At 33.9% G+C, this 23,327-nt stretch overlaps 1 protein-coding gene across 2 annotated transcripts in view; it reads left to right on the plus strand.

Moving 5' to 3' along the window:
• The window catches only part of LOC149085974 (ubiquitin carboxyl-terminal hydrolase 24-like), a 212,670-nt gene that overhangs the window by 64,858 nt on the left and 124,485 nt on the right, over positions 1-23,327 (plus strand). For both annotated transcript variants that reach the window (XM_089232271.1, XM_089232272.1), the window contains exons 26-35: positions 2,766-2,858; positions 10,216-10,301; positions 13,465-13,549; positions 14,840-15,016; positions 15,315-15,508; positions 15,613-15,772; positions 17,584-17,737; positions 18,683-18,841; positions 21,814-22,033; positions 22,714-22,775. In XM_089232271.1, coding sequence (XP_089088397.1) covers positions 2,766-2,858; positions 10,216-10,301; positions 13,465-13,549; positions 14,840-15,016; positions 15,315-15,508; positions 15,613-15,772; positions 17,584-17,737; positions 18,683-18,841; positions 21,814-22,033; positions 22,714-22,775 — 1,390 coding nt within the window. The remainder of the gene's footprint in view (positions 1-2,765; positions 2,859-10,215; positions 10,302-13,464; positions 13,550-14,839; positions 15,017-15,314; positions 15,509-15,612; positions 15,773-17,583; positions 17,738-18,682; positions 18,842-21,813; positions 22,034-22,713; positions 22,776-23,327) is intronic.

Consider the following 23,327-nt stretch of genomic DNA (forward strand, 5'->3'; position numbering starts at 1 on the left):
TCCCTCCTAACCAATCAGATCAACTTCCAGTGGTTGGATGCCAGCTTTTTTTCCATATTGCGATAACAGAAGAAGAAAGACTGGTGCTTTTGAAAAATCTATTTTTTCCCCTCTTCCCTTTTGGGTAGTACAGGAATAATACCAAAGTGATAGTCAACAGTTGCACACAGTATTAGTAATAGAAAAGACAAAGCATCTCTTTTTCTGGATTCATTTTTGTCAGAGTTGGGGAAGGCGCCATCACCTGCACAAAATTAGAAGAAAGTCATCTTGAAAAAAGATGTGTGGCACAGAAAGGCTTTTGGTTGTGTTTTCATGGTGCCATTTATAGTCGTCCCTCCGCATTCGTGTGAGTGTGAGGTGTTACATTCGAGGGGTGAGTGTGAACACAAAAAAATCCACAAATAACCCAAATCCTAAAAACTAAACCCCCTTTTGTACGTTAGGCATTTTTATAGTATCTGCTTTGTGTGGAAAGTAGAAGGGGGAGAGGGTCCAGTGATCAAGATGATGCTTTTTGGAATGAAAACAACATAAAGTTTGTTAGTCGTTTCTTCTAAATTCAAGTTATTTTGTTAAAGTGTAGTAACAAGGTTTCCTTTACCAATTTTTCTACATATAAAAAAGATCATTGATGGGCCTTTTTCATGGAAACAATCCATTGCCGATTTGAGCTTACAAAGCTTTTGCTATGTTGCTCATAATGAAATTGTCTTTTAATTCTCAATCTTTTGATCATCTTCATGAGGTATCTCTTTGGTTTTAGAAGCAGTCTGCTTGATTAACCCCTCTATTAATTTATGAATTGCTATTAATCATTCTCTAATATCTTTTATTTCCACTACAAAATACGGAGAGATATGTGACTTATTCTTTTCATCAATACCTCATGGATTTGCAGATTAAATAATGACAGCTATAGTATGCAAGTTACACAATATATAACATGCATACCTTTTTCACCACACCCGCAGTAAAACAGCACTTTCTACATGAGACACATGTGAATCCAGGGCTGTATAGCAGCAGATGTAGTTACAGCAATAGCTTATCCAATTTTGAGTTCTTATTTATTGATATATCTGACTGTAGACTCATTGATGCTGTAATAACAGAAAACCTCAGCAATAAAGCTAACCTTTGTCAGTATTTCAAATTTTCCTTGCAAGTGTTTCACTTTTAGAAACATTTAAACAACAGTCTTTTATAAATATTTTCATATGCACAAGAGAAACTTTTAAGAGAGATTTTTAAACATTTATTTAAACACATACCATCTATATTTTGTTCCTATACTAGAATTATTACCTCAACAGTGTTTTATAAAAAAAACTGAGTACCGCGAATATGAAATCCACGAATAAGAAAACCGCAAATAAGAAAACCACAAATACGGAGGACTAATTGCAATGCAGATCAGTGAAATTTATGGAACTGTGTGGAAAGGGTCAACTCTCTTATCAAACATAGTCAGGGCTCCCACTCGTCCTACTTTTTGGTAAATGTCCTACTTTCTAGTTTTTGTCCTATTTTTCCTACCAAATCTTATCTAAAAATTTGTTTAATTGGCTGTAAATGAGCAGGGAATCATCAATATATTGCCAAACAGTATAAATGTTGTAGATTACAATTAATGTATAGTTTTCAAGGTTATTTGGGGGGGGGGGGGGCATGTGTGGACCATTTGGTTTATTAATTTTTCATTTGCTTAGTTTGAGGGTTCAACAAATAGGGACTCATTGTAAACTTCTATCTGGATGGCGAAAAAATAATTTTGTATTTACTACTTCATGGTCTTGGACAGTAACATTCATCATTCAAAATTATGGTGCACATTTTGTGTATAGGGGAAACAACAGTTTGCATTACAAAACAGTTGGATACATAGACCTATTCTAAGTTTGGTGATTTTGATGCTACCCAATAGCATTCAATTGTTTTCTGTATTTTTAGGGCATGCAGAGGCATAAACAATGTTTACAAAGAGCTAGAAATGAAAGTGCTTCATTTTTCAAAAACGATTACACTGGTATTGAACAGTAAAATGTAAACAAATCCCTTTAAAATAGGGATGGCAATGCAGTAAAACCACCCAGTTCACCTTGACTTATTTACATTGGAGCTTGTAATTTACGCATTTTGCACTGTGCTTTTGAAAGTGGTCTCAAAGGAGCATCTTTCTTAAAAATCTTACATGCCTTCATAATTTGCTGTCATTATTGAAAAGAGTTGACAGATTGGACTGTGGAAGACTCCAAGGAAAAAAAAAGTTAATTTATATTGTGAGAACAGAGATAAAAGAATTGTATGTGGTTGCTGGTGCACTGTTTTGGTCAAAAATTGTTTTTGTAACCAAGTTATTTCTGTTATTTTGCTTTGACTTGATGCAATCTTATAGGATAACTGAAATAGTGCTATGGGGGAAAAATATTTGACCATTTTTTTTTTTTAATTAAAATAATTATTAGGATTTTTTTATGCTATGATTATGTTGTCTAAAGGGGGGGGGGTACCCTCCCCAATCCTACTTTTCGTTCCTGCTTTTTCTAATTTTTTGAGTGGGAACCCTGCATAGTCCATCATATTTGGCATTGATGAGATTTCTTGTTTCCTTAAAAGTCTTTTATTTCAGCAGTGACTATACAGCCGATTTCTCAACAGAACATTTTTTCCCATGTCATAGATATTCATTCATGCACATATACACAATCTACACATGTGAACAATAAATGAGTCAGTATATTCAAAAAATATATTATTTCCAGGAAAGTGAATGGAGCTTCACATTTCATAGTGCCCCTCCAGAGTCCCCAGAAGTACCATGGGCAAATACGATGTCAACCTTTATGCTTGATCAGGTAAATTATTTCATTAAATCTTTATCTTCAGATAAATGTCACATTAAGACCAGTGGTGTAGCCAGGGGGGAGCATTCAAATTTCTGCCAACATTGACGCCTATCTTCTTAAAAAAGGCTAACAATGTCTTCAAAAATTGTGACAAAAAAGAAGTTCTGAATTTTTTTTACTGTCATTCTATGTTGATTTTACTGAGAGTCGATACGTGCTGGGCGGGGGTTAGGCTTCTTTTGTAGTTACACTTTTTTTTTTTCAAACTGATCACAACTCAGGTCTATTGCCATAGGCATGTAGTTACACTGTGAGCTCCCATAACTAATCACAGGCATGCACAGGGAGGATAAGGGGCTGTGACCTATTGGAAACCAGCAATGAGTCAGAGTTAGCTTATGTATCTGTCAGTGGGAGGGGGGGAAGGAGGAGAATTCTTGAGATAAAACGCTCGAGGTCAAACACAATGACAGGGTTTGTTCAGGAAATGGAAGGTGGGTCCCCAAGTAATTCTAGTTCCCCAGACATTCTAGATCAAATCAGTAGATAATTCTTTCTGTCAAAATGGCATCATTTTTCCCAAGGGGATGAGCTGCTTCGGAGAGCACAATATATATGGCAGAAATTATTCCAAGAAAATGACTGATGCCTTCATCTCTTTTCTCCATATGTACTTGATGGCTGTGTACATACAATCAAAGATAGACACAATTAAGCATACACTATACAATTGATAAAAGCAAGTTTTTGAGTAAAAAAAAAAGAGAGCTTAGAATATACATGGACTGTGGTTGTCGCAAAGCTTATAACTTCTTCCAGAAGCTTGTGTTCATTTTCATATCATTGCTCTTCTCTACCACTTCAATACTGATATCTTCATACCATAAGTGGAGTACTAAATTATTTTTTAATCAAGTGGTCAATATTTTTTCTAGATATTTTCTTTTCCTTAATATTCGATTGGTGAGTACATTTTTGAATACATATTTTTTCTTTGTGTTCATGCAATATAAACTACTGTTATTAATATTTGTTTATACAGTATTAAGTAATACAGTTGCCTCCATAAACCGGCCGTGCACTAGTCTGGCCCGACAAGTAATGTGGCGTTTTCGGACTGACTTCCTTAGTGTCTGAAAGTGGAAAACCTGTTACAGCCTCTCCAGGGCCCAGCTTTAATATGAGGAGCCAAGGAGAAAGCAGAAATCATGGGATTCATGCAACCTATGTCAAAGATGTTTCATTAGTCAATGAATATGTTTCAACTTTCAGGCCCTCAAAAGTATGATACCTGGAGGCAAATCCATCCACCCATGCGGAAAGCGCTCCTTGTTCGTATCTATGCACTGAAATTTGCAGCACATTTAATTTTTTTACAACTACGTTCCGGTAATCTGGTGATTTCAGTACTTCATCATAACCCTAGTCTTATATGCGCCGGATTAGTGAGAGTCTACTCTATACTTTTTGAGATCTTCGAAGCGATGTCATGTTAATACTGTATACCAGGAGCAGTGATTTTGCAAAATCTATATGTGTATGCATTAGAAAAACATCTGCAGATATATCACTGATTATCGTACTCTGGCACAAGACATTATTGCCATCGGTTATCTGAAAATAGTAGTTGAAATAACACCAGGAACTGGTTGCTCCAAGACTGGACAAATCTCCAAAAATTTACATGTTCGAATCAATATTTTATGTACTAGCACCAGGTACATATGTAGGCAGAGAAAGAGGAGCATGGAGACGATCACCCCTCCCTGTTCACTGAAAAAATTGTATTAGTGACATAGGTGGCAGGGTGGAGGTAGAACTTTGCCGCCCCCTCCCATTCACTATACATGCTACTTCGTTGATTCCCCCCCTTCTCCTGTTCGAGGAGTCTGCATTCACTTATAGTCTGGTATTTAAAATTTTTACATGCCCCTAAGATTTTTGGACAATAGATTCGTTCAGCCCTGGCTTCCTCCCCAAACAGTAGCATAAAGTTACCTAATATATTGCGTCTAAACATCGCTGCAGGAGACGCTGGGGTTCATGAATTTATACCTCAATCACACCTTCAACAGTCAATTAATCATTACAATGAGTGTGCAGAATGCATTCTTAAATAAACTTATTAAGCGGAAAAAATTCTTAAATGAAAGATGTCTGATATAGGGAAAAACACTCGGATTCTGAAAATAAGACTACTTAATGGAAAAATGCCTTAAGCGAGGACTTCTTAAGTTGTATGTTGATAGAAACGTTTCAACTGGAGCGCCTGGGGGTGAAACTAGGATGGTGCAAGTGGGTCTGATTCCTCGGGAGCCGAATTCATCCCGCACACTTTGGCACCAAAATGTGTGCTTGCTCGGCTGACCAAGTATCTTGAGGTGGCCCTTGCCTGGGGCCCTGGATGAAACAAAGGGCGTCTAAATTATTGAAGACTTATTCACAATTAAGATGGATTCTGAATGCTTTTCTTAATTTCAGGAAATTATTTCTTTCATTTGTTCAAAAATTGCTTCAGTTCTGAAATCATTTCTTCAAATAAATCTTTAAATTTTAATAATTTTCACTTAGTCTGCTGATGTATTTTTATGCGGATGTGATTTTTCAACTCTTCTGCATATTTTGTAATTATTTATGACTTTTCTGGATGGCAACTTTCTCTCTTGAAAATTAGTACAGTGAAACCTCGCTACAACGATACTCAATGTAACGGTAAATCCTTCTACAACCGTAGTTCCTAACCGGGGGTATGTGAAAAGAAAATGGTAATGGTGGCCACTCATCTAAAAAAAGAACAAAATAATTAAAAAGATTATAAAGAATTTTTAAAAGTAGGTAGAGGTTTTTACTAATATTGTCAGTTGTAATATATTGACCTCCCTATCAATAAAATCTTCTATAATGGGTTACATCCGCTGGAAGGTTCGGCCTTCCCGCCCGCGCCCAACCTATGATTAGAGTTCGTGAACTCCTTCCTCTCAGCTCGCTTTACTTCGGCATTTAAGATTTGATTGTTGACACATGCCGGGATGTGCATAAAAGCTAAGAATTAATTTGTGTTGTGGGTGTTTGTATTGAGGCGTGTGCATGTTATTCCCACAGTTTTCTACGTGAACTTTTCGTCCAAGCACCTACTACTCACGTGATTTGCGCTATGGATCAGTGGCTAAAAACTAGATCTGTGCTGAAGTGGACTGAAACACCAAAATGAAATACAGTGCACCTGTATACCAGGGTTTAAGCTAGATAAAAAATTCCTTTAGCAAAAAAGCAAAAATGGAGAAAAACTTTAGCAAAGTGCTACAATGCTAATGAGAGATGGTTTGATGTCTACTCGTTACGTACCTCCTGTACACATTTTTAAAAGGGGCTACTACTACTTTCGCATTTTGCAAAAAATGTGACTGTAGCTTAAACCAACCCTGCTGTAAACGTGAAAACATGTTTTGAATTTTCCAAAAAATGATTCTGCCAATGCTACCAAAACCTCCTATTACATTAGCTATTGTATTGCGAGACGAGGAAAAAAATCACTCTATTGGTGAAAATATGCTGTCAGAAGCATGTTTGCAGAGGAAAATGATCATATAATGAGTTTAATACTTCTGCCAAATAATACGGTGTCTCGAAGAATACAGGACATGTCAGACAATGTTGATAGCACAGTCATAAGTCACGTCAAAGGTTGTGAATTTTTTTCTATCAAAGCGCGACATTGCGCAATATTCTGTGCTACTTGTGATTGCTAAGAAGTTGAACGAGAATTCAAAGAAAATCTTTTTATTTGTCACCCATTAAAGGGGTCGTATGACCATTAAAGGCTTATTTGAAGCAATTAATCATTATTTCATTGTAAAAAGAATTCAATGGTCAAAATGTATTGCCCTCACAACAGATGGAGGAAAATCCCTGGAAGGTTGTTACTCAGGCCATCATGCACGCATGGCAGAAGTTGCTCTCGAAATGAAATGTATTCCCTGCTATATTCACACAGATCCCTGCATCGAAACCATTGCCTCCAAATTTGTGAAACGTTCTTGATGAAGTGGTCAAGGTTGTTGACTTTGTCAAGGTGAATCCTACCAACCACAAATTGTTTAAATTGTTGTGTGAAGACATGGAAAGCCTTCACAATGCTTTGCTTTTGCACACCGAAGTTATGTGGTTGTCCTGGGGTCCTGACATTGCTGTTTGAACTTCAGCACAAGGTAGCCCTTATTTTAGGAAATGTTTGAAACACTTCATGATTTCTTCTCACAAGCTGAGCTAAATTTAACAGTCTACTACTTGGAAGGATTAAAATCCCCATCTGAAATATCCATATTAAAAAAATTAAGAAAAATGTTAAATTTTTTGTCAATTTTCATAATCTTCGAGTACTATGCGTGACTGTAGATATCAACCGATCTTAAAATTTTTTATGTTGTTTTTATTATTAAAAGAGGCAACTTTTCTGCACTATAGCAATTTGATAATTAAAACTTCATTTTTTTCAACCCACCCTACATACATGTTTAAGTTACATATTTTGAAGTTGTGGAGAAAGGAAATGCAATTTTCCTTCCATTTTGCCCAAAAATCCTGCCTGGGCTGTAAGTGAACAATTATTCCCTTATTTTATTATTCCCAATGTTATTAATCAAATACATAGTTTAACATGCACTAAAAAAATATATTTAGGCATAATGTGTGTGTAAGATGTACACATAAAGAATGTACACACATGTTTAAATTAGATATTTTGTGGTTGTGGAAAAAGAAAATTCTGTTTTCTACATTTTGCTCAAAAAAACCCGCCCGGGTTGGGTTTGTTTTACAACCCTGGTCTAAATGGGTCTTTGGGAGGTACTTTTTCTGATGATGATAAATACTGAGTTGGAAAATTTTAAAAAGGGTAATTTTTGAAGTTCTCAATGCTCAAAATATCCAAGTTTTACAGATTATGGCTTCTGAAATTCACTAATAAACTTAAAAATATTTTATAATAGGCATTTAAGTGCACAAAAATTTCAAAAAAAGGCATTTATGACATTTTGCCTGAACTGCCAGGCTTTATTTATTATAAGTATTATAATAAAATGTTCATAGTAATCTGGATAGATCAAACAGTTTTGCCGTAGAATCTAGTAGAGCCACATTAATTAAACAAGACTTTGAATTCTTCAGCTTTGAAGTTCTAATACACAGATTGCATCCATCTTCAATGTTGTTCATATTTTGTTGAAGTTGGTTGTGTCCGGTGGAGTATTCAAGTTTCAAAGTGATGGTTAGTAGTTTGAAAATACACAGTTGTGTGAAGATAAATAAAAATTTAAAACTATATTAAGTCTTGGTCATTTTGATTTTTCTTCCCATTAATTGTCTGTGTCAAGCTCTGTTAGGTCCTCATGTCCTGTATTATGAAAATTTATATGATATAACTAGGGCTAGAATTTTTATGACTTAAAAACTTCTTGAAAATGTATTTATGATCTATAAAACAAGAAAAATGCTTTAAAAATGTTTCCTTTTCTAGTAAAGTTAATTTTAGTGAAATGGTAAACCTATGAGGAACATTAATGCAATTAAAACTATTTTAAATCGTCAGTTGTAGCCTGAACTTGAATTCATCAATTTATCAACTGCGAAATGTAAAGGCCTCTTGTAGAACCAGTAACAGTTTTAAGAAAAATATATTTTTTGGTTTCTGTATTAAACTGAAAGTTTACTTCCTAAAAGCATACCCTATAGATAAAAAAAAACAACTTAAGAATATAAATTTATCAATAAACTTAATGCTAAAATGAGAGTATAGTCAAACCTCAAAACAAACTTGATCAATATAATTTTTGCTTAATAAGAATTAAATATTTTTCACTTGGGACATAATCAATTCACTGTTTTGTTGGTCAATACAAAATTTGTTTAGTGTGATATACTTTTCTGCATTTTTTGGACTTTGTAACAAAGTTTGACTGTATTTCGTTTCTTTTTTCTGTATTGATGTGGTAATACAATAATACATACTGGGAAAACAATCTACTGAATTGTTGCTTCTGGATTCGAGGACAGCTAGCAGCATTTCTTGAACACATTACAACATAAATGATAAATCAACAAAAATTATCAGTTACTACAATATGGATTATATAGCGGATCATGGTGAGGCAGCACTGTTATTCTTGAGGAGGAAAAGGCCAGTAGAGGAAGAACTTGAGAGATCACCAGGAAACCTTGAGAATAAGACTAGCGTGCAACAAGTCAACTTCGTAAAATTCAGTCTCTGCATAAAGAAAAGGGAGGGAATTGGTATTGTCACTAGGACAAATGTACAGCTGTTCTAAAAACACTGAGATCCTCTTTTTCCCCCTCGACCTTGTATAAGTCTTTCCCTAGAAAATGAGATGGCAAGTAAAAAAAATATTTCTCATAATGCAGAAATATGAAAATATAATTCCTTAAAATTATTAAGATATGCTCTATTGCATAAAAATAAGGGACTATGCAAAAAAATATGCATAGAAAAATAAGCATGCAAAACAAGACATAAAAATCATAGCCATAGATATAACTTTATCAATGGTATTATCTCTTTATAATGGGATGATATAACAACATTTATATTGAGCTATTTCAATTGAAATTGATTTTGAAGACTATTGAAAAGAACACCTGTTTAATCCAAGAAGTATCCAGCAGCATTAATGCATTATTGCTGATGTTTGGCAAAGCCAATTTATGCCATGTTTGTAAAAATTAGTGTCTCTGGAAGTGATAAAATGCTCTTATGGCCTGATAAATTTGTCATTGGCAGACTGTTTCTTGGACAAACAAATGGCTAATGTTCAAAGAAAAGAATGGTAACCTGTTATAGAAATGCCAGGAAAGAATGAATAATATGAGACAATTCTGTATCCCAAATCGTTGACAAAACAATTATTTGATGTCAGTGGTATCCAATGTGTAGTGCTTATTTTAATACTAAAATTTTATTGCCCACATTGTCATGTGATAAAAAATGTGCATAAACCTTTTCAAATGCTTTCTTCTGAAGCCATGGTAGCCCCAATCTAATTAGCTCTCTTATGCAGAAGATTACCTTGGTGCGACAAATATAATTAAAATATTTCTTGTAACCAGTAAGAACCTGACAACATTCAATGCAGTGTCATTTTCAAGAACACAGTATTTTCCGATTCTATATTAGTAGAATAAGGCTATATTATATTTTTATATAGTAGAAATTCTTGCTTACTGCAATCTGATACTTTCCTCGAATGACCCTGTTGGGAATTGCCAAATTTTTTAAACAGGTTTCTTTCAAGTTGTTCTTTACAAAACAAAATTTTTTTGATGGAGATTGAATGAAAAAACCATATCGTTCCAGGAGAAACAACTTCCAGGTGTTGTGATGGCATCTGGTGGTCAGGTGTTCAGTATGCTACACAATCTTGCAGCAGTACAAGACCCAAGGTAGGTTCAAGATCTGATAATATAATACAGTCAAACTTGGTTGATTCAAAACTCAAAAGGGTCAGCAAAAAAAGTTTGATTATCCTATTCATCCATGTACATAGAATAACTATATTTTGAAAAAAAAAATAAAAACTCTTGGTAATTATAAAAATCCATTAAATGCTGCACTTGCCATGCCAGTTTCTCCATTGTTGCAACTAGTGTTTGTAAAATGTGAACGTTCACAAAAACTATTTTGTTTGAAAATTTTCCATTTCCATTTGTTTTCTTTCGGGTACTCTTAGACATTATAAAAAACCTTCAGGTTGATTTGAAGAATGAAAGATGTGATTTTCATTGATCATGATTATTTTTTCTAACATGTCTGCGTAGCCTCTGCAAGTGTTGGAATAGGGACCTCTGTTACTTTCTTAGATATGTTTTTGTTCTCTTCATGAGAAGATTCAGTTTGACTTTGTTCATAGCTTCTACACCAATGTCAGTATCCATGAGTCAACCACAATTTTTTTTTTCTAGAAGTGAACAAGCATTTGAATCTCGTTTGGACATGGTGAAAAATTTTACTAAGCCATATATGTTGATGTTTCAGAATAATAAACAATAATGCTAGAGAGATGAATCTTCGATACATTTCACCACTCCAGCTCTTAAATGTTCCATCTGTATAGGGTTACTGTAGGCACACACATATCCTGAGTATTAGCATCTGCAGTCAGCGTGAAACTGGTAATGAAATCATTGCTTCTTAGTGCCAAAACAAACAATTCAGATTTTAATTATTGTAACTTTTTTCAAGGTTTTATCATAGTCTATATGTTATAATCTTAAAAAGATCAGTAAATTGCCGATAATGAAGAAGATGGCTAAAAGTTATCTATGAATTCTGAGAATAGAGGTGTTTTGCGAATGAAATATCCGAATCAAACTTAGAATTATCCAAAACATTGGGAAAAGAAATCAAATTAAGCAGGTCATTTCCAAATCAAATTGGATTCAAAATTAAATTAAAAATGCAAGCGTAATTCCTAAAATTCGAATAAGTCAAGTTTGCCTGTATTTTTTGTTCATAGCTGTTAGATGTAATGCAGTTTTTTGTGGTAACTTGGAGGTGCAAAAAAGGGGGACAGGTGGTTAGTAGGCAGAATTAAAAATTTAATTCCTAGTTGAATAAAAATTATTCAACTCTATGCCACTAATTTCATGGGTATTCATATAGGTCCAAATAAAAAATTTAGACTTGTTTTTAAAAAAAAAATTAAGTACTGGTTTAAAAAATTTTTTAAGTTGGTTGTCCATTTAATTATTTCAGACATTTTGCTAACCCATGAGTTTACAATGTTGAGAGGTGCTGATATACAGGGTATTTATAAAATCTGTTTAGAAAAAATTGGAGGGTTGAGATAGTACCCATAAAGACAAACAATATTTACAATGGAACATATGGTTGCAATCCAAATTTTTTACCCTACAAATTGGATATGTAGGCCTACTTGTATCAGAGGTCTACGAGAGGGTGTGCCAGTGACCTGTGCAAGACACCTTTGAAAGTCACTTTGAGCATCTCCCCTGAGTCTTTTACTAATCTCTGCAGGATTTTAAAACATGATTTCATTCTTTTTTTTATGTTCAAACCTCAACCTGGAAAATTTACACTTTTCTCATACTCTGAGTAGATTGTGACCTTAAGTTTCATTGTGAGTATTGTTCTTTTCAGTGGGTAATACCACCCCCTCAAATCTTTCTTAAACAGTTTATGAACACCCTGTATGTGTTTTCTATCATCCCTCAACGTTTTTAGCAGACCTGCCAACTTTCCGAATTTAGGCTGGCAAAGTCAGATTTCACAAATTTACAGGCTTCTAGATTATTAAATCATATTGCTGGATTTCAGTTTTTGTCATCAGCATAAAAAAATGAAGAAAAGAAAGATTGAGCTTACTATTTTATACTGCCACTGTTTCTTTTCTTTAGAAATAGACTTCCATTCCCATTTATATGGAAAGACAGGTGGATCATATAGGCTTAACCCGTGGTCTGTGGGCTAAATAGTTCTCTTGACAAATTACTAAACTACTAAACTCACCCATGAAAGATTATCAAATCACTTAAGTGGTCTGTTGTGCATTTACAGATCATTTAAGCAGCCAATGGTACATGTCCGGATCACTTAAGTGACAAAAAACACTTTCAGATCACCCGAATGACTTTCAGAATATTACTAGACAACTAAAGCAGCCTCTGGCACATTTTCAGATCATCTGAGTAGATCGAGGCACATTTCCAGATAACTCAAGTGGCCTGTGACACGTATCCAAACCAATGAAGTGGTCCACACTCTCCAAAGGTTGAGTACCATTGTGATGTGAAAATTTTGGAAAATCAAGATCTATGTATTGAAAAATCATGTATATGGCATTAAGAGTCTCATGATTATTTGACATCTGGCAGTATGATTTTTAAGAGAAAGTATGTAAACTGTAGACTATGAATTTCAACCAGATAGGGCACCTGAACATCACTTGCCCGGGATGCCCATGATGCTCTTAAGATGGCCCTAGAGACTATGCCTAGTGACGAGGTTGGTGCCCTGTGAGCCTATTTGGGAGGCATATTCACGAATCAAGAACTTTGATTGTAACTATCACCAGAAGAAAAGCACCCGTACAAGGACCATGACTGAAACTGAAATAATCGTGATGAGAATAATTGAATCAATAGTTGTAGGAAAATTTTTTTATTGTTAATAGGAGGGAAATCAAAGGCTTCTATAAATCTGTTAATTAAAATGATTTCACGAAAAGAATGTTTAGCATAAAGAAAATGTCCAATAAGTATCATTCAAAGAAGGAAGCATCATTGAAGAAAATGGAAATTTTTTAGTCTGACAGCAAATGATAAAGAAAATTTTTCCGGAACGTTACGTAAAATATGGGTAATGTGGTCATATTATGTATTAATGTATTACTTTTTATGTTGTTTCTTATTATAGTCATTAAAAAAAATTCACGCAAAAGTGTGTTTTCCAGATTTTTAAATGGCAGGATTTTTGAAAAAAGTTACAGGGTTTTTAACCTTCTAAAGGTTGGCAGGTCTGTTATATATTTTTTTATGTAACTGGTATATAAATAAATGAATAAAACATGATTTCTGTGCTTTACAGGATTACTTACCAAGTGAGAAGCATTTTGCATCTTATTCCTACAGATCCTGCCACACTTGATGCATTAGATTCAATCAGTGCAAAAGTATGTATGACATCATAAAGGAGTCACTTTGAAAGGCAAATTTATACTGTCCATCTGTGTCGTCTCAGATTTCATTGAATAATCTGGGTATCAAAAATTTACTGTCCATTAGATTTAATGTATTTTCTTGGTTTGTAGCTAGGTATTGTACATCCAGTGAAGTTCCCATTATGAAAAGGGGAAGAAAGTTGCTGTAAGCTTTTCTTGAGATGAGACTGATTCGACATTAATTTCTCAAGTTGGGAAAACTTGCAAATTTACCATTTGTAGGCGTATATGATATAATTTCCAACCTCAAACTTTCCAAATTTATTTGACTTCTTGAGTTGGAGGAAGAGTTAATTTGAACCGAAGAGACACAGTAAAAAAACTTATCGCTAAAGCCATAATAGTACTATGAATGCGGAACGCTAACTGCCTACAAGAGCCCCGTCAAATTTTGACGAAGCAGTAGCAGATGCACTAACCGAGGAGGCGAATAATAGACTTTTCATGAGCTCACTGCAGAGTAGGAAAGAATCATCACAAGGAGACACAGTGTTTCAATTGAGCAACCAAATTTCGGGAGCTCACTATGCAGGTGCATAATTTTAGTTCTCAACAAATCAACACATACACACAGAGGAACAGCCAAACACATCCCACATCCTATGTTTTTTTGTGTGGCTGTGATCGTATAGTGGTTGATAAATTGCGTTGTGGCCGCGATAACCCAGGTTCAAATCCTGGTCATGGCACCAATGGTACAACCGTGGTTTGATCATGTCAACTTACCCAGGTAGATAAATCAATTCACAAATTCATATGAAAGAAAACAAATTTAAAGATTCTAGTTAGCTCATCTTCATTTAATGTAGATCCCTCTACTTAGAATTCAATAGATAAGTTTGATAATGATTTTACATATTCATTAATTGAAAGGTAGCGAGTTAGAAGAAAGAGGGAGAGAGTAAAACCAACTTATATATATACGGCTAGAAGGGCATTCTCTCTTCTTCAAGCTCTCATGCTACACTAATGCTTTCCCGGTACAAACCGGTCTCTGTACCCGGCATCTCGCCAAGTACTTCTTTCTCGCCAAGTTATCTTGCCAAGTTGTGCCGTTCTGGCATGAATGTCTTTTGCATGATCATATGATAAGAGTCCTCTGTATCACAAGAATTATTTAGAGAAATTCATATTATGTTGGGGGGGGGGGGTAATAATACCAATAACAGTTTACAAATGACATTGAATATTGTTTTTCTTTGCCTCAATCGGTAAATTAGTCATTATTTTTGTCTTATGTAGAAAGTGATTGAAATTTCATCAGCTGAATCATCAAAGTCCAGTCCTCGTGCTAGTCCAAAGAAGTTTACTGTCACCTCGCCATCTAAAGAAAAATTGGAAGGGCCAAAGGATGTTCTGAAGAAGCTTTTCGATGTTCAGTCTGGTGTCTCCCCATTCAGATTGCTATACAACTTGGAAGTAAGTTTTAAGAATGAGCAGAAGGGTTTAAAAAGACAACTTCTCTAATTTCTGAAGGAGTAGCCACACCTAGGAAAATGTTTGAAAAATACAAGCTCCACAGAATTTCTGTAATTTCATGTATGAGACAATTTTATTCAGAAAATAAAACACTAAAATAAAAAACCAGGAATACTAACCTGTTAATGACTGCACCTTGGTGTGCTTTGATTTTGAAACATTAAAAAAGCACTGTTCATCCATTAAATTGAGAAACTACTTTATTTTTAATGTTGTTGCTTGCCATTTGTTTCACTAGGTGCTCAATGGTAAACTGATGCCAGTGAATCAAGATGCTGGAACTATGCAAAGTGCAGAAATCTTCCGCAATGACTTTGCTTCTGTTGGTGGATTGAAACTCATCCTCAACATATTCAAAAAAGACAGTATTCCTAACGAAGTAGACTACAACATCACTCAGGGTTGCTATTTAACAGCCATAAATATTGCAAGGTTTGACTTTTTGACCCATCACTGTAAAAATGAATAAAATAACAAAAGGTAGCCATTTTCATTCAAATCTGTGTATATTTAAATTTTCTTTAAAATAATTTCAGGTATCTCCTTTGTGACCAAACTGAGTTGGAAATTGAAAACAGCCCAGCATTCGCTTCATATGCATCTACAAAAGAATGTGTTTTAGACTTTTATGTGAACAATAACCACAGCTCATCAGATATTTGCACTGATCAGAAAAATCATCGTATGGCCATTGAAGTGAGCAGATATCAACTTGTTATCAATTCATTTTTTAAATTAATTTTTCAGATTGAGATGTATAGGGTATCCAAAGATTTTCCACCAAATTCATAAATCCATTATGAAAAATAAAATGGAAAAATAAAATAAACAGACATTGTAAATAATCAGTATCTGATGAAAGAAAAACTAAAAAAAATTTTCCATTGTCTTGATAAGTTTCCATGAGAATCACCTTTGTGAAATAAATTGTCACATATACTCATGTATAAACCAAATTTTTTGTTAAAAATTTTGTTCCTTTATTTGGGGGAGGGATTGGCTTATACACAGGCCAGTTTTTGAGGAGAAAATATCGACACCCCACTTTACCAAATCATATAACTACATGGCCTATGCATTGCTAGCTTGAGGATCCATGACTTCATTGGACTACTTTAGGTAGTGTTACTAATCAGTAGATGGATTTTTGTAGCTATGTTAAAATTTTCAGACCCAATGATGTTGAAGCCAAAGCAAAAAAATCAAAAATGTTGTTGGCTTTGATACCCAGTGGACTATTGTCGATTTTACAGCCTTTAGATGAGAATATGAACAAGCCTTTTAAAGATTATGTAAAGAATTTACGAACCAAAAAATGAGTTCCAAAGATAAAGAAACAACAAAAACCGGTTCCCTTAAGAAACCCGACATTGGCTTAGCGTGCCAGGGGTTTCACAAGGCATGGAATCATCAAATCCTTAAAAAAGTGTTAAAGTGTTGTACTATCAACTCAAGGGATGGAACTGAAGACAACATCCTCTTTGAAAGTGTGACAGCGATTACAGCACAGTTGAAGATGAAAAGGAAGATGCCACACCATATTGACTTTTGATATAGAAATTGGTGAATCAGAAGAAAAAATGAATTAGAAAGTTTGAATCATTTTTCATTGTAGTTTTTTTTGCATGAAAATATATGATTTTCCCCCCTCTGAAATGTGCTAATTTTTGGAGGGTAAGCTTATACGCCAGTTTTCAATTCATTGCAGTTTTGGTGGTCCTGAATGAAGGTGTCAGCTTATACATGAGTATATATGGTATGTCCAAATGATATGCTATTTTCACCCAAGTGCGTGCCAGCACAGTGTGTATCAGTATTATAACAGTATATTCAGTATTTCAGTATAGTCATTATAACAGTATATTCAGTATTTCAGTATAGTCATTATAACAGTATATTCAGTATTTCAGTATAGTCATTATAACAGTATATTCAGTATTTCAGTATAGTCATTATAACAGTATATTCAGTATTTCAGTATAGTCATTATAACAGTATATTCAGTATTTCAGTATAGTCATTATAACAGTATATTCAGTATTTCAGTATAGTCATTATAACAGTATATTCAGTATTTCAGTATAGTCATTATAACAGTATATTCAGTATTTCAGTATAGTCATTATAACAGTATATTCAGTATTTCAGTATAGTCATTATAACAGCTCAGATTCCTTCAATTAATCATGAATAATGTATAATTCAAACAACACTTATCATTCCCAAAACATTAAAAAAAATTGTTTTACTGTTGGGTGTTAATTAAAATTACTTTTCTGCAGTTGTATTTGCTCTTCTGTAGTAAATTTATGAATCTGTACCTATATAAATGGTGGTTATTCTTACTAATATTTTTCATTTGTTTTAGATAAAATAATTAAAAACACAAATGTTTAGAGGCTACACATTGAATCTCATGGAATTATAATTAAAAGGAATTGTATGTACACAATGATGCACATCTATTTTCTGTAATGGTAGCTTTTGTCTTGTTTGTATTTGTTTAGAGTTTGACACAGGAAGAACTTCTTGATGTGTTATCATCGCTGATGAGGATTGCATGGGCAGGTGCAGCTGGCAACTTACATCTTGCAAATAGTTCATTGCCAAACAAGGAAGGTCATTTCTATGGTGGTCGCAGAAGTAGACAAAGTAGCTCTGGTAAATTTTTCTAGTTTTCTTCGTCCACTTATGATGTATGTAATTATGTGTTTACATGAATGCAACTAGGGTCACCGATTTGGGAATTCTCATTGTTGAGCGGCTTAGGTTTCCTGAACATTGTTCAGCAGTGGTCAAAAAAGCAAATGGAATGCTTGGTCTCATTTTCAAAAAGGTCTCTTTGCGTTCTCCTAAAGTCATTCTTCCACTTTTTCTAGGCTTTGTTTGTCCTGAACTGGAGTATGCTGTAAGGTTTTGGAGACCATACCTACAGAGGGACATAGACTTGGTTGAAGGGGTGCAGAGAAGAGCTACGCATGTACTTATTGGCACACGGGGCTAAGTTATGAAGAGAGACTTCATTTTTTGAATGTTTACATTGGATGAACGCAGGTGTCGAGGAGATATGATCGAAGTGTTCTAAATTTTCAATGGGATGGATAGGATGGACCATGAACTTTTAGTACACTGCCAATCGACTGCTTTTACAAGGGGACACCAGTATCGATTGGTGAGGGACAATGTAAGGCTATGGTGTCGCAGGGAATTTTTCTCTAATAGGGTTGTTAATAAATGGAATAGCTTACCCCCAGAGGTAGTAAATTGTAACACAATTGACACGTTTAAAAAGAAATACGACAAACATGTTGGGGTAAATCGAGAAGCTATCCATTCTTAGAATAAGACAACCATAAGTATTCTTTATGGGCTTTGTATAGTATTTTATCATGTGTATATATTGTTTATAATTTGTGTTAATTGCATTTTTAATTGGGTTGCTGTATTTTTTAAATATATGACATCCATATTTTTATAGGCATCATTTTATCAGCCACCTCGTTGGGCATTTTGCCTGTTGTGGCATTTTACCTGTTGTATTTGTATTTATAGTTTACAATTTCTTGAAATTCAAATTTCCTCTTGTTTTTCTGTTTTTGATATCAGGAAGTAATACAAGTACAACAAGCAGCGATAGTAGTGAAACTAATCTTCACGGAGGAGTTTGTGGTCAGGTACCTTTCGTAAGCAGCACTGATAGTCTTCTTTCTCAGAAAGCCTTGAAATTTCTTGTGCTGGTTCTTGAGCTTAGACCGGATGTATTTGGTGAGGATATTAATTTAATAAATTATACACTGAATAATAAAACTTTTTTGAATATATATATTTTTAATTTTCAACACGTATTAAGAATGAAAAACTATACTACCAACATAAAAAACAAATTTGAAAAATTTAATCCATTGAAAATAAAATAAAAAAAATATTGCAACTCGTGATGTAAGCCAATTTAATATTGAGAATCAATCCAAAATAAATCCTCCCACTTTTTCTATTACTGTTGGTCTTCCCTTGTGACTGTTTCTGAACTCGCCTTATATTCCTAGCATGCAAAAGCAGAAAAGATGTGTGTGAAAAGTTTTCAAATCGCAACTGGTTATAATATCATCCCCACATGCTAGAAAAATGAATGTGCAATGTCCTTGGAAGAAAAATAATTTGGGAAATGTGATGTTTGAATGCTTATTCTATTTATGAAACATGCCTATCAACTATAGAAGTTATTTTCCTAAAATGTTTTGTGATGGGTTTCCATTGGGATACACATTCATGTTTCAGGCAAAGATAGCAAAACAAGGTATCCAACCAGCTGATAAAAGAAAGTGATAATTTGCACATTTGTGCTTCTAGTATGAGGGGGATGATATGTAATCAGAAATGTGTCGGAAAACTTTTCTATCTTAGTCTCAACTGTAAGCATTCTACTCATGATGTTTGACTCTGTTACCATATTTCAATTTTTCCCATATTCTATGTATCTGAAATGTAGGACCCCTACACCTCAAGTAATATTGGCAAGCTAGAATTAATCCAAAATAAATCTGCCCACTTTATCCATGCCTGTTGGTCTTTCCTTGTGTCTGTTTCTGAACTCAAATGCAAACTTAATCTTCAGTTTCTTATTATGCACCGTCTTATTTCCCTATTAACTATGTTATATAAAATTCTTCATAGACATCTAAACTTCTATAATTCTGGCATTTTATCTAAGCCAATATATTTCTCCAATAGACTTGACCACTCCCAAAAATTAAAAATTAAAACTATTGCTAGCTTTTACCAACTGTTTCAAATTTAGTTTCTTTCAGCATACTAAAGTTGAGTGGAAAAAAGTCCCCTGCACTGTTGTTTATTTACCCATGACTAGTGTTTGCCAGTACACATTTAGATGCATGATTTGTGCATCAAAATTCAATTTTACTTCTCCACCTTAAAATTTTAGAAATTTTTTTTCACTGGAGTTACTTCTCTGTTTTTATTTTAAAAAACCCTCTTTTTTTTACAAAACTACCTCGTACAATTTTGGAGAGTAGTGAAATTATTCTTCAAAATGATATTTTCAGATGACACTGCCCACGAATGTGGGATTTTTGAAAAATGTAAAACAATATTTCTGTCACCATCAAATGCACTCTTTTGTATAGGCCTCAGTCGAATGGTATTGTACAAATAAATAAATATTTCATCCCACATTTTCCATTTTTTTCTATAACTAGAGCAATGGTTCTTAACTAGTGGGGTCCACTGAACCTCAAGGGAACCTCGGAGAGGTTTCAGGGGGTCTGTGAGTCTGGGTGAGAAAAAAAATTAATTGTTTTTATATTGCTATACACAATATTTTTGTAAAGATATCCATGGATTTCATCTTATTGATGAAGGGGGTCCCTGGCCTATGTCATTGGTACAAAGAGTCAGCAGAACATGAAAGGCTAAGAACTCTTGAAATAGTGACTAATCAGGGGTCTGTCCAGCCGAAATTCAAAATTTTTCTTTACCCTTCACAAAATACACATTGATAAAACCATAAATTTGGCATTTCATTTCTTTTGTGAAAATTACATAGAGTGTTTCACTTCCACAAAATTACTTACTTTTCTCAACATTTATGACTATTTTCACAAAAGGAAAATAACTTTTCTCAACATTTATAACTATTTTCACAAAAAACAGGATACTACAAGCAAATTCTGAACAGATCTCTGATAATCTTATTTAGCGGGTTAAAGTCATTTGCAAAAAGTTGATTATTATAATATGTTTCACTTGATTAATGTACACTGATGGCATCCATTCATAAAAATGAAATTCGTGCAGAAATATTGACTTTTGGAATTGAGTCTTGCTCCAACCTTAAAGCTTCTGAATCTACACAAAACACTATGATTGCTGTTCATCATTCTGTGTAAGTGACACATTTGGTGAGTGCCAGGATACATTGTGTTTATTACACTTCTTCCATGCTTTTTTTTCAAAAAATAGCAAAATTTGTGGTTTACTTTGAAAAAAAAGAACCCACCTGTCACCACTATATCTTGCAGTTATCGTGTATATAAGTAGAGTTTTTTGTTCAAAAACTTTTTCCTATATTGGTGGGTGAGCTTCTACACTAGTATATACAGTAAGTAACATTATTCCTACTTGCAGAACCTCAGTCCTTACTGAGTAAAAGTGCACCTAGGCATATATAAATGAAGTTTTAAGTATCAACACTCTCTTCGAAAACTTCAGGTATTTGATGTGCTACAGTGCACTGCTTCATTGCTCATTGCACTACAACTTGAAAGATATTAGTGTTAGAACATGGGCACCAGTGTTATCCAAAAAAATAATTTTGAAGAGTGTAATTTCAGTCCTCTCCAAAGTTTTTAGGAGTAAATTTGTAAAAAGTGGGATATATGTTTTTTAATGAAAAACTGAGAAATAACTCTATTGAAATTTTTTTTCTAAAATTGATAAGGGTATTTTTAATCCTCAATGAAATTTGGATAAAATTGAATTTTTATACATCTCTAGATGTGTATTGGTGAACACTGATAAGCACAGTATATTTTGAAAGAGCACAGGCATTGTTGTTTAATTATTCAATACCTGTTAAGAATAGTGCACTAATTCTAATTGTCAAATATTTTTCCTGTATATATATATATATATATATATACCTACCCCTTTAATTGAAATATTGAAATTCTTCCTTCTTGTTTTCAAATTTATCATTACTTATGATTTGTCCCCTGTAGGTGCTTTTGCAAAGATGCAGTGTAATCGAGATTTTGTTATTGATATGCTTTTGGGTTCCCCGAGTTCTGATGTCCGTTGCTGTGCCCTTCAGCAGTTCTTCAAGTTGAGCCAACTCAACAATACATCTATTTGTTCTAAACATTATTTGTTGCAAATTCTTCTTAAAGCTCACCTGCCACTTTGGGTCTCTTCAAGTTGCATTCGAGGAATGAATCAAAGGTGACTTTCTTAACCATTCTGATTTTTTATGTTATATGGTAGTAACATGCATCATGTTAAAGAACATAAATTGAACATGAAACATAAAAAAATGTTCCTGGCTGTTAAGCCATGGTCCAGGAAATACAGTTCCTGACATTTCACTCACATCTGTGGCAGACATCTTACGAAGTATAGTTATATGGGGGGGGGGGGAGGACTTACAATCCGATCAGTGTAAGTCAATTTTCTTACAATAGCTTTTGTATCCCAAGTACCTCTTCATTATTAAAACTTTCAGTTGCCAAAGCATTCAAGTCACTGTCTTTATATTGAAACAGCAGATTGTGTTGCTTATACTGACCCCAGAATAAAAAGACCCTTACATCTCATTTTTAATATTTATTGGCTTACACTGATTGCTTCTGAGTCCTCCATATGTAGGTCTCTTTTGCAAGCAAGACGGTCTTTGTGTGTCTTGTTGTGTTAGCTATTTCTTAAATACATGCCTGAGGTTTGAGTTCAGTAGAGTCTAACAATTTTAACAGGACCCCTGTTTTATATCGTACTTGTTTGCTTCATTGTCATTCTAATTTCTCCTTTGCTTAGAATTGATATACATAATTTTTTTTTAATATGTATTGATTTATATTGAATGGTTCAAAAATATAAACTTTTTTTTTCTTTAAAATTTGCAATAGGCTCTTAAGTCAGTGTAAAGAGTATTTTGAACTGGCTTGCAGTCTATTGGATGGACTGACAGGTATTTATTGATGTTTCATGTATTTACAAATACTTCATTTATATTCCATCATGAATTGAGATATTTTTTGTAGAATTTAAAATTTTATGGCATTAGCTTCCAAGCAGGTAGGTCTTCAGGGATTCCTTTGCTACCTTTTTTTTGGATAAGAAATGTGATAAAATTCTGTATAGCGATCAACAAAGATGCACAATATGCCTACATCTAAGAAGATACAACTCACAGACTCCTGTGTATATATAGACTCCATGGGTGTCAGCAGATATTTGAAAATTTCATGCTTGAAAATATTCAACATGTACAATGTTTCATTGCAGTTGTTATTAAGTATTTTAAAATTTTAATTTCATTAAAAAAAATGTTGAGAGCTATTGTCAGCCCGCTCATCATGCTGACTTTTACTTAATTACTAAGTATTTAATCAATTATTCATTCTCAAAATTCGATCGTACAGTTGCGTTGTGTTTAAGACAAATGAAAACAAATTAACATACAATAACCCAGTTATTAAACGCACGGAGGCAAAGTTAGAAGTTTAAAAAATTATTTAAT

This window comes from Pholcus phalangioides, unplaced genomic scaffold, assembly GCF_987345545.1.
Source record: "Pholcus phalangioides strain wild (caught in Gottingen) unplaced genomic scaffold, Ppha-v1.0 ptg000005l_1, whole genome shotgun sequence".
NCBI lineage: Eukaryota > Metazoa > Arthropoda > Arachnida > Araneae > Pholcidae > Pholcus > Pholcus phalangioides.